The 12880-nt window shown below is 36.8% G+C and overlaps 1 protein-coding gene across 1 annotated transcript; it reads right to left on the bottom strand.

The window, feature by feature from the left end:
- Window positions 1–287: 287 nt before the first annotated feature.
- Window positions 288–2604, bottom strand: LOC131842662 (facilitated trehalose transporter Tret1-like). Its single transcript, XM_059191232.1, has 3 exons — window positions 2511–2604; window positions 926–1558; window positions 288–706 (listed from the first exon to the last, which is right to left on the bottom strand). The coding sequence occupies exons 1-3, from the start codon at window positions 2602–2604 to the stop codon at window positions 288–290; spliced, it is 1146 nt and encodes a 381-aa protein (XP_059047215.1).
- Between the last annotated feature and the right edge of the window lie 10276 nt (window positions 2605–12880).

The following is a 12880-nucleotide window of genomic DNA, read 5'->3' as shown; positions in this document are numbered from 1 at the left end:
ATCATAAGTCGTTACTAAACGGGCTCTAAATTAATAATCTGTGCTTACCACGGGTGTCTACGCACTCAACTCACCGCTCCGCGGGCTGCGGTGGCGGTGCTGCGCATCGGCAACTGTGGCAGACACCGGCACTTCTGGTCCGACCGGCCCCGACACTTACCGGCTTACTAAATCATCCTACACTTACCACAGTGCGCTAGTTTTATTGGCTATCCAGGACTTAACAACGGGTATAGGGTAGATTTTGAACAAGGAATAAGGAAATAAGATTTTAATACTTTTAATTTTTATTGATTTTCAATAATTTTTCTATTCGCTTCATTCTCCATTTCATTTTCATTGTTATTTCTTGATCTTCCACCTCCGAAGTAGTTTTCAATCTCTTGCATTGTCCTATCCTTTGTTTCGGGCATGATGAAATATAAGATCAATAACCCTATTAAAGTAATAGTGCCGTAAATAACAAACGTTCCATACGTCTTTATATCAGCTAATAAATAAGGAGTGACTTTTAAACTAACCATTATGATCATTGACGAAATCGCTCCTATTGCAATATTTCCAATCATCTTATGCTCTAATGGAAATACTTCAGCTAATAATGCTAGCGGTATTGGATTGCAACCTAAATTCGCTAGAAAAAAGTAGACTATGAGAAGAGCAATTGCTACCCAGGGTCTGTCATTCGATAAAATATTTGTTGAAACTAAAAAAAGATAAAATGATGTTAAAAATAGAGCAACTAATGCAGCAGATCCTGTAGTAAATAAGAGAGTACGAATTTTTACCATACGTACTAATAAAGAAGAACATGCAGCGCCTATTGTTATTATTAAGTTTATGGTCAAAGTGTAGTAATAAACTTCACTTTGCCCTAAAATATCAGTCATAATTTGTAAAGCATAAGTTGGAAATATGTGTCTACCAGACGCCTCCATAACAATAGCGGCAATGGTACTTATTAGCAATGGTTTGAGGAAATCTTTTCTAGTAATAGTTTCTAATAATCCAACTATACTTTTTGTTTTTGCTTTTGTGGGACAATTTTGTGCTTTCATTACTTCGTTCAATTCCGTTTTGGAAGAATCGCTTTTACCTCTGATCCAAAAGAAAGCAGCTTCGCATTCGTCAAATCGTTTCTTTGAGGCGAACCAAGCTGGACTTTCTATCCACATTGAAGCCATTACTAAAGACATCACATGTGGAATTAATATAACGATAGCTGCGCTCCTCCAATGAATATAATCTCCGAGACCCTGAAGTATTGCAGTTCCTAAAGTGAAACTGGCTGTTTTAAGATTCAAGTACATGCATCTATATTTGGGATGAACGCATTCTGCGATGGTGACCACACCTACTGTGTACGTTCCTCCTGTCGTTATCCCGCTAAGCACACGACCGATTAGAAGCGGTAAGTAGCTTTGAGCGAAATACATTATCAGTAAGCCAGTAGTACCGGGTAGTATTAATAATAGAAAAGCTGATTTACGACCCAACCAGTCCATGCAGAAGGATGCTAATATGACTCCTGTCATTGTAGATGGACCGAAAGATGCCGCTGAAAAAAATAAGAAAATTAATAAGGATGTTTTTATAGATGGAGTAATCAAAGGTAATAATGACTGTTGACGTCATAATGAATACAACGAATGACTTGCTCGAATATTCATATCTACATATGAATCTAATGTGGTAGGAAGTGAACCTATTGCCATTTATCAGATTAATCAGATCTGTTATGAGTATATTGTCAATGGAAAATATAGTTTTAATGGAGGTTAGACCGAAATGTAAATTGAGATCCAAAGTTTTTAGGTATTGCCAGAATACGAGGGTCAGTAAATTCACTGCCATATGTAATCCGGAATCTCATTCTCCAATTGAAATAGCTTACAATCAAAAATGTTTGGTGGCTGTATTAGGTAAAACTGAGGTATCTACGCCTTTGTAGGCTGTTTATTAACATTAATTCTGTAATAATTTAGGAACCTCGCTCTTATCGGTGGAGATCTTGCCACTTTTCACGTTTTTCCATCAATCGCTTTAGTATTTGATACGACACAGCTCCAAATTTTGCCTTAACCTGCTTAATATAAATGTATCGTAATCTCTCCTTCTTCTATCTCCTTCCTCTCTTTCCTTCTATATTTCTTCAATAATATTATTCACTAGCTGTACTCGCGACTTCGTCCGTGTGGAATGAAACTTTACTAAAATAAAAGTAGCCTAAGTTACTTTTTATTACATCAGCTACCAGCCAATAAAAGTCCCGTCAAAATTGGTCCATCCATTACAGAGAGTAGCCGGAACAAACAGACAGACAAAAATTGTAAAAAAAATGTTTTTTAGGTGTATGTACCGTATTTATATTCATATGCATGTAGTAAAAAAAATATTATTTCAATATTACAAACAGACACTCCAATTTTATTTATATGTATAGATAAATCTGTTGTGTCGTATCAAATGTCTGTTAACAAACAAAATCAAATTTGGTATTAAGTCATTACCTAACCACGACATAGAAGTAAGATCAGAGTTAATGGGGGAGTCCAGAGCTGCTATGAGTAAAGTTGGGTAGCCCAGTACCAAGCCTTGTCCCATAATAATAATTAAAACAGTCGACGCTGTCCACATCTGTAAATAAAGGTTCTGTTATTTATATATGTTAACCGGGTCTTCATATAAATAATTACATGGTACGTTCCGTACATTCATCACGTAATCTTTTTTAGCACCTTCAAAAGGGTAGGTAGGTAAAGCTTATGTTATGAGTACTAGATAACTGATTCAAATCCATAGATATAAAAAAAAATATATTTCTAAATACATACATATTATATATGTATAATAGAAAAAAAAAATCTATGTATTTGAATCAGTTATCTAGGACTCATAACCGGTCGGTCAGACCGACACAAACAATCATACTCATGAATACAAATGTTTGCGCCGTGCGAGTAATCGAACCCGCGACCATCGGAAGTAAGGCATTGTATTAAGGGGTTACATGGGTTTCCTCGGGCAAAAAACGGCCTTTTTTCAATAATTTTTTTTACATATAAAAAATGAAATATTTTAATGAATTTTTTTTTATTTAAAAGATACATATTTAATAAACATTTTGCAAAATTGTCAAAAAAAAATATCAAAATGGCGGTCATTACGACGCCATTTCCGGCAGTCCCTCGGAAAAAAGGTGCCTCCGCGTTGTCAGCAGAACTTCTTTCAGGATCATCTGAAATAAAAATAAAAAATACGTGTTTTAGTAAAGACAATAAACTAGGTATTGGACGAAGGAAAAAAAAAATAAATGAAAATTGGATTTTTGGCAGACGTTTTTATAAAAAAAATGCAAATTTCGATGAAAATTTCTCGACATTTTTTTTTTTTAAATAGTTGTAATTAAAATAAAAAAAAAGTCCTTCGTTCAAGACCTTGTAAATGATATCTCGAAGACCTGTGTAAAATTTCATCAAGATCGGTTGAGTAGTTCGCGAGAAATCTTGACAACCGTCTTTGAAAACATAGTTTTGAGAAAAACGCGTTTAAAGTTTTAAGAGACAATAAAAGATAGTATTTTTTTTTTTTTATTTGAACTTACATTGATTCGTCGATTCCTGGGCCATAAAGTAGAGAACCTGCTGCACCTGCATTGTCCAGGGCATCCTTTTGCTCCAGTCTATGACGAATCCTGGCTTCACGAATCTTGTGGAATGAAACTTTAAAAATAAGCTGGTAGACTTCTTTTCGGCTGCGGTCACCCGGTTTTCATCCATATTTCGGGCATATTCATGGCAATTTGGGCCAAGTTTTAGGTCCATACCGTGCATAATTAATAATAATGCTGATACGAACACCTTCCGTTATCTGGGTTCTAGACACTTTAAACGGCATTTTTTATCGAATAAAATTCACAACAAACACTTATAACCTCAAAATGAACTTCGTAGTTTAACGAGAAATCACCAAATGAAATATTTTCCAGTAGTTTACCTTATATAAAGAAAAAAAGGGACAAGAATTACAGCTAACAATAGATGAGCTGCAGCTGCGTTTTACCTACTGCGCCCTCAGCCTATACCTTTTTTAGACCTCGACCGTCCACCTTTTCAAGGCTGTATCTCCGAAACTATTAGTCGGATCAACTTGAAAATTTAGGACAATATTCTAGAGATGTTATAGAATTTAATAAGACAAAAAAAAATTTTTCGATTTTTTGAAACCGTGAAACCCATGTAACCCCTTAAACCACTAGACCACCGAGACCGATAAAAGTGTATACATGTATTTATATCAGCTGTCTGGTATCCAAAGTCCGTCCACAAGCTCTGCTTATCTTGGGACTAGATGGCGCTGTGTAAATTGTCCTGAGATATTATTATTATTATTAATATTATACCTGTGGGGGAAGGAGATTGTTAGTGATATGGATTAACTAGCTTTTACCCACGGTTTCGCTCGCGTTAATTTGGATGATGGAATTTATCAAAATCCTTTCTTAAGGTATACCTACGTCATAGTAGCTTTATTCATGCAAAATCTCAGCCAGATCGGTTTGAAATTGACAAAGTTTCATACACACTTTCATCCCCTTTGGGGGTAGAATTAATCAAAATCCTTTCTTAGCGGATGCCTACGTCATTACATCTACCTGCATGCCAAATTTCAGCCCGGATCGGGCCAGTCCAGTGGTTTGGGCTGTGCGTTGATAGATCACTATGTTAGTCACCTTTGAGTTATATATATTTAGATTACGGTTACCATTTGCCATCAGAGGTATGGTCAACTCGTGAGTCTATTTGCCTATATTATTACTTAATATTACATACATGTCAGTAATTTACTAATTATTAATATTTCACTATGTCCTTTACTTTTTGCCTTTGAGTTATATGTAAATATATATATTTAGATTACCCCATTGCTAGCAAAGTGCCATGTCAGGTTGACCACGCGTTTCCTCCTGGAAACCATCCCTGGTGTTATCGTCACCATGGGCTAATTAACCTGACTTCATTCACTTAACATCCTTTCACTGGTGCCCCGCCAGCGTATACCATTACCGCAGGCGGGTGCTCCATTCAATCACCATTAAAAAAATATATATACCTGTTTTAAAGATGGTGAAAGATTATTCAATAAATTACACATTTTATTGTTCAATTCTACAATTAATTAAGATAAGAAAACGTTTAGAGCAGGCCAATGCAAGTACTGAATTGAACTTAACGACTTTGATATATCCTTTTAAATGCATCACTAGGTTTTTATTGAATATTCAGTGCCAATGAATGTCAGTGTTCTGTATACTGATTATATATACAAACTAGCTGTACCCGGGACTTCGTCCGCGTGGAATTTAACTTTATTTTTCTAATGCCCAATTTACACTCAGCCCGAGTGGGCAGGGAAGTGAGCAGCGCGAGAGTGTAAACACGAGTGGAAACACTTCCCATGAATATGGCACTGCCACTCGCGCTGCCTCGATTGTCGGTTTTTTGTGCGCGAGTCAAAGGACTGGCAGCGCGAGTGGCAGCGTGTTTTTACATTCAGCCCTCTCGCTCAGTTGTGGCCCGGTAATATTTCCGACAGCGCGAGTGGCAGGTGAAGCGGCTGAATGTAAACGTAGCATAAAAGAAAAGTAGCCTAAGTTACTCCTTATTACATCAGCTACCTGCCAATAAAAGTCCCGTCAAAATCGATTCAGCCATTTCAGAGATTAGCCGGAAAAAACAGACAAATAGACAGACAGACAGATGTTATTTTGGTGTATGTATCGTATTTATATTGATATGCATGTAGTAAAAAACGGTTATTTCAATATTACAAATAGACACTCCAATTTTATTTATATGTGTTTTTATTCTTCTTATCCTTTGACAAAAAAATGTAGAACTACTTCTATGTAGCTGGCTTAAGTTATAGGCCCACCTGATGGAAAGGGGTGACAGTCCACTATATACATGAACAATTGAATAGCATAATTCACATCACGTCATCATGCGACTCCTGTGATATAACTAACTAAACATACTTTAATATTACAAAGCTCCAGAGTTTGTTAGTTTGATTGCGATAATCTCAGGAACTACTAGTTCGAATTGAAAAATTATTTTTGTGTTGGATAGTCCATTTGTCGAGGAAGGCTTTATGCTATATAACATTACGTTACGTACGACCTATAGATGCGAAGCATCGTGAAAAATGTTGCAAATAGGGCAAAAAAATCGCGATAGTGTTTTTGATAAACACGCGAACGAAGTCGCGGGCACAGATTACACAGTATAAAACAAAGTCGTTGTCGCTGTCTGTCCCTATGTATGCTTAAATCTTCAAAACTACGCAACGGATTTTAAAGCGGTTTTTTTAAATAAATATAATGATTCAAGAGGAACGTTTATATATATAATACACGTACACCCGTTCGAAGCCGGGGCTAGTAGCGGGGGAGTATATAATAAAAATATATATGATCGTTGTCTGTACGTATATAACAACAATTGTTATTGGGCTACTATATCAACTTTATAGAGCCTATATTTTTACTTAGAAGTTTTTGAAACTGTTGTATTTGTGCGCCTAACCCCAGAATCGGCTTAACCAATTATGGTGTAGTTTTAACAAATATACCATAGTAGTTTTACTAAAAATTCAGTTTTTGTTTAGTGCAATCGTTGTTTATTAATGTGGCAGGTTAAACTAAATATATAATATGTGTACATAAAAAACAACCTCACCAATACAAACAATAGTATTCATGAATACAAATGTTTGTATAAGTTGCAGATAATATACAAATCTATTGCTAAACGCCTACTAGATTAAAAATCGCAAATACAACTCATTAGTTTTATGCTAACAGATAAGTGGTAGTTATCATTTAATTTTTAACTATTTTTTTTTATCTTTTAAAGGAAAGGCAAAGTGAACAGTGATATCTGCGAGATTACATTGTCATTTTGATATTGTCATTCTAATTCCTAAAAGTCATTTCTCGCAACCCTTATAACGAGTATGTATTACACGATTTTTAGAGAAAATTATCTTTAATTCCATCATGAACTAACCAGTATATGCGAGAATCAAACCTACACCACTTACACCTAGTCCTAAAAATTACTCAGTTGACTGTAATATATGTTTTAGTCAAGCCTTTTTTGAACTAACTTTTTCGGACAAGAACTTACATTCCATCCTGAACTAACCAGTAGAGTGCGAGAATCAAACCTACACCACCGCCTAGTCCTAAAAATTACTCACTCGACTGCAATACCTGTTTTTGTCAAGCCTTTTTTTGAACTAACTTTTTTGGACAGGAACTTTATTTATAGAAATTTCGAGTCGTAATTTAGTCAAAGTTAATTGCGCGTCTACAATGTCTAATTTAGACATTGATATGCAAAGCAGGTACGTGTAATTAACTTATTTATTTCTATACTAGTACCCGCACCGAGATTGCCCCCCTCCGATCGATCCCCCGTAAAATTGAAACGGGGTTTGAAATTACGATGGCCCGAGCCGAAGTTCGAACCCCTAGCGGTGTCAGACTAAAGTCTTATCCGTCAGGCGGGAGTTGGCCTTCAGCCGCTCCATAAGTCCTTCCTTTGGTTTGGAGTGCCATCTGCACTCGCCCCCTAACGTCCGGTGAAGCTGTAAAGGCCAGCTGCGGCCAACAGCATTAGAGCAGTGCGAAAAAACCGAGATTACACGGTGCAGTGCAAGATCGTATTGAGGACACTTTGTACAAAGTAGTCTGCGAGCGTTGAGATTTACCTTGAGACTGAGCTGTCTCAAGGTAAATCTAAGACAATTATTTAAAACTCGCAACTCGCAAGTGTCTTGCTCGTTTTTCTTCTGATAAAAGCTTTCGGAATCAACGGTAGATGTAAAAATAAGTATGACTATTCAAAAATGCTTTTTAAGGTCATTTTCATGAAGAACTTTCTATTATAATCTTCTTCGTTGTATATATATATGCAAACAAATAGAAATTTACCATGATGGTTTCCAGAGAGAATCACGTGGGGGTCAACTTGACGTGGTACATCACAAATGGCAACTTACCATGATGGTTTCCAGAGAGAATCACGTGGGGGTCAACTTGACATGGTACATCACAAATGGCAATTTACCATGATGGTTTCCAGAGAGAATCACGTGGGGGTCAACTTGACGTGGTACATCACAAATGGCAACTTACCATGATGGTTTCCAGAGAGAATCACGTGGGGGTCAACTTGACATGGTACATCACAAATGGCAATTTACCATGATGGTTTCCAGAGAGAATCACGTGGGGGTCAACTTGACGTGGTACATCACAAATGGCAACTTACCATGATGGTTTCCAGAGAGAATCACGTGGGGGTCAACTTGACGTGGTCCATTGCTAACAACCATGATGGTTTCCAGAGAGAATCACGTGGGGGTCAACTTGACGTGGTCCATTGCTAACAACCATGATGGTTTCCAGAGAGAATCACGTGGGGGTCAACTTGACGTGGTACATCACAAATGGCAACTTACCATGATGGTTTCCAGAGAGAATCACGTGGGGGTCAACTTGACGTGGTACATCACAAATGGCAACTTACCATGATGGTTTCCAGAGAGAATCACGTGGGGGTCAACTTGACGTGGTACATCACAAATGGCAATTTACCATGATGGTTTCCAGAGAGAATCACGTGGGGGTCAACTTGACGTAGTACATCACAAATGGCAACTTACCATGATGGTTTCCAGAGAGAATCACGTGGGGGTCAACTTGACGTGGTCCATTGCTAACAACCATGATGGTTTCCAGAGAGAATCACGTGGGGGTCAACTTGACGTGGTACATCACAAATGGCAACTTACCATGATGGTTTCCAGAGAGAATCACGTGGGGGTCAACTTGACATGGTACATCACAAATGGCAACTTACCATGATGGTTTCCAGAGAGAATCACGTGGGGGTCAACTTGACATGGTACATCACAAATGGCAACTTACCATGATGGTTTCCAGAGAGAATCACGTGGGGGTCAACTTGACGTGGTACATCACAAATGGCAATTTACCATGATGGTTTCCGGAGAGAATCACGTGGGGGTCAACTTGACGTGGTACATCACAAATGGCAACTTACCATGATGGTTTCCAGAGAGAATCACGTGGGGGTCAACTTGACATGGTACATCACAAATGGCAATTTACCATGATGGTTTCCAGAGAGAATCACGTGGGGGTCAACTTGACGTGGTACATCACAAATGGCAATTTACCATGATGGTTTCCAGAGAGAATCACGTGGGGGTCAACTTGACGTGGTACATCACAAATGGCAATTTACCATGATGGTTTCCAGAGAGAATCACGTGAGGGCCAACTTGACGTGGTCCATTGCTAACAACCATGATGGTTTCCAGAGAGAATCACGTGAGGGTCAACTTGACGTGGTACATCACAAATGGCAATTTACCATGATGGTTTCCAGAGAGAATCACGTGGGGGTCAACTTGACATGGTACATCACAAATGGCAATTTACCATGATGGTTTCCAGAGAGAATCACGTGGGGGTCAACTTGACGTGGTACATCACAAATGGCAACTTACCATGATGGTTTCCAGAGAGAATCACGTGGGGGTCAACTTGACGTGGTACATCACAAATGGCAACTTACCATGATGGTTTCCAGAGAGAATCACGTGGGGGTCAACTTGACGTGGTACATCACAAATGGCAATTTACCATGATGGTTTCCGGAGAGAATCACGTGGGGGTCAACTTGACGTGGTACATCACAAATGGCAATTTACCATGATGGTTTCCAGAGAGAATCACGTGGGGGTCAACTTGACGTGGTACATCACAAATGGCAACTTACCATGATGGTTTCCAGAGAGAATCACGTGGGGGTCAACTTGACGTGGTACATCACAAATGGCAATTTACCATGATGGTTTCCAGAGAGAATCACGTGAGGGCCAACTTGACGTGGTCCATTGCTAACAACCATGATGGTTTCCAGAGAGAATCACGTGAGGGTCAACTTGACGTGGTCCATTGCTAACAATGGGATTATTACTGGCAAACCCTTCCTCGTTCTGTTCTATTCTGTTCTATTTCAGCCGCCAAGTTTGCTTTGTATCTGACTTTCGGTTGTAGGTCATATCATAGGTAGATGGGATAAGGCAGTGAAATTATAGGATGATATAGCATGACATACTCCTCAAAAATGATAGAAATGGAAACGCATAAGTGGTATGAACATGTTATTTATGTATAAGCGAGGTTTACCACTTACCATCATTTAGGTTAGTTTGTTTGTCATTCCATTTATATAAATAACCTTTATGCTACTTCATATAATACTGTCTCAGAAGCCAACTGTACCTACCTATTCCTTATCTATACATATAAATAAAATTGGAGTGTCTGTTTGTAATATTGAAATAACCGTTTTTTACTACATGCATATGAATATAAATAAGGTATATACACCAAAATAACATTTTTACAATTTTTGTCTGTCTGTTTGTTCCGGCTAATCTCTGAAATGGCTGGACCGATTTTGACGGGACTTTTATAAGCAGGTAGCTGATGTAATAAGGAGTAACTTGGCTACTTTTATTTTAGAAAAATAAAGTTAAATTCCACGCGGACAAAGTCGCGGGAACAGCTAGTAATATGTAATTGCATATGCATGACTAAAATTGAAATGCATTTAGCGTGATAAAATGCATTGTACAAAGTCCATAGAGACTACATCATAATAAATGTAATAACTTCCCATAGTTATGGCTGTGCATAATTTTAGTCGAACTGGCAAGCGAAGGAGTGTTTAGTATGCTAGTTTTTTTTATATAACAGCAATTTTATTTGTAAACTTGTTTCCATTTCGTATATGAGATAAAATTAAAAAATAAAATAAAGTATAATATGGGAAATATTTTTTATTGATGGTTATGGAATGCACCCGCCTGCTTTAACGGTTTACGCTGGCAGCACCAGTGGAGGATGATAAGATGAACATGAGATCAGGTCAGTTAGTCCATCGTGACGATTTCACCAAGAATTTATCACGATGGTTTCCAGAAGGAACCGCGTGGAGGGCTACCAGACATGGTACATTGCTAGCAATAAGATCTTCCCACAGACACTTGAGTTTATTGCAAGTTCTTCTTAACTAAAGCGACTGCTCTGGTAGCAGGTAGTCATCTGAAATGGATGATAGGTTCAAAAAATAACATAAGAAACTGATTTGCATATCAAACCAAATCGAAACATCCATATTCATGTAGGTCTATTACAGACTCTTATTATATGTCAAAAATCATCAGCTCGGAGAGCATTCGAGATGAGAAGAACTGAGAAGAAACTTAGCTCTTATTCTTTTCAAATATGCTTGTACATGTTTACAAAAATACAGTTTCATTGTTAAATAAAAAATTAGACAGAATAGAGTAACCACCAGCATATGCTCTTGCAATTTTGCCAATAGGAAATAGCCCAATCAGAAATGATTTATCTTTATTCTTTATAAAGACATTATTCGGGTATGTTCATGTCATTTTTGTCTGTCTGTCTGTCGGTCTGTTTGTTCCGGCTAATCTCTGAAATGGCTGGACCGATTTTGACGAGACTTTTTTTGGCAGGTAGGTGATATAGTAAGGAGTAACTTAGGCTACTTTTATTTTAGAAAAATTCTTTAATATTAGAAAAATAAAGTTAAATTCCACGCGGACAAAGTCGCGGGTACAGCTAGTCTATACATATAAATAAATACCCTTCTTGAAAAACCTCATGCTGTTATCTGTCGAGGAAACAATACTTTTATTTCGTAGAGTTTAATCTATATATATAAATAAAATTGGAGTGTCTGTTTGTAATATTGAAATAAACGTTTTTTACTACATGCATATGAATATAAATACGGTACATACACCAAAATAACATTTTTTACAATTTTTGTATGTCTGTCTGTTTGTTCCGGATAATCTCTGAAATGGCGGGACCGATTTTGATGAGACTTTTATTGGCAGGTAGCTAATATAATAAGGAGTATTATAGGCTACTTTCATTTTAGGAAATAAAGTTAAATTCCACGCGGACGGAGTCGCAAGTACAGTTAGTTGGTAATAACATTAACAAAGAACTTATCTCTAACAGAGATCTCTTCCAGTCAACCCAATAGTGTGATATTATTATTATTTTTATTAAAAATAAAAATTCATTTAAACATCAATAATTTATTAATCAACTTAATCAAAATATCATCGTAAATTTATAATAATATAGTTTAATATTAAATAATCATACTGTTGAGTATCAAACTTATATCAAAACTAAATAATTTCTTTTATAATAAACTAAATTATGGAATTCGTATAAACATGGAATTTATTACTCTTTAATAATTATTATATTATAAAAATCTAACATCAAACACAACATATGAATAAATTTGGAGTGTCTGTTTGTAATATTGAAATAACCGTTTTTTACTACATGCATATGAATATAAATACGGTACATATACCAAAATATTTTTTTACAATTTTTGTCTGTCTGTCTGTTGGTCTGTTTGTTCCGGCTAATCTCTGAAATGGCTGGACCGATTTTTTTTGGTTGTATGTAATAAGGAGTAACTTAGGCTACTTTTATTTTAGAAAAATTTAATTAAATTCCACGCGGACGAAGTCGCGTGAACAGCTAGTTTCTTAATAGATAGATATAAAACGAATTCTATACAAATTGTAACAATTCTTTAGACCATATAGAAGGCACTTGCATTCACAATTAATTCCACAATAATTGTGTGGCGGGCGCAGAAAATTCTAGCAATACTTAATATAGATCCAAATACATGGAATGAATCTTACGAAATTA

The sequence above is a fragment of the Achroia grisella genome, unplaced genomic scaffold (assembly GCF_030625045.1).
Source record: "Achroia grisella isolate CSIRO2021 unplaced genomic scaffold, CSIRO_AGI_Agris_v1 utg241, whole genome shotgun sequence".
In the NCBI taxonomy this organism is placed as follows: domain Eukaryota; kingdom Metazoa; phylum Arthropoda; class Insecta; order Lepidoptera; family Pyralidae; genus Achroia; species Achroia grisella.
Note: the sequence above shows the minus strand (reverse complement) of the source record. Positions and strands in the feature narration are given on the sequence as shown.

What these genes read in the sequence shown, in the direction of transcription:
- LOC131842662 (XM_059191232.1), bottom strand. Translation starts at nt 2,604, where the DNA reads ATGGGACAAGGCTTGGTACTGGGCTACCCAACTTTACTCATAGCAGCT. An exon ending in TACTTCTATGTCGTGGTTAG is followed by an intron (nt 1,559 to 2,510) that starts GTAATGACTTAA and finishes TATTTTTTTCAG; the next exon opens with CGGCATCTTTCGGTCCATCT. An exon ending in TATTGTTATGGAGGCGTCTG is followed by an intron (nt 707 to 925) that starts GTAGACACATAT and finishes ATCTTTTTTTAG; the next exon opens with TTTCAACAAATATTTTATCG.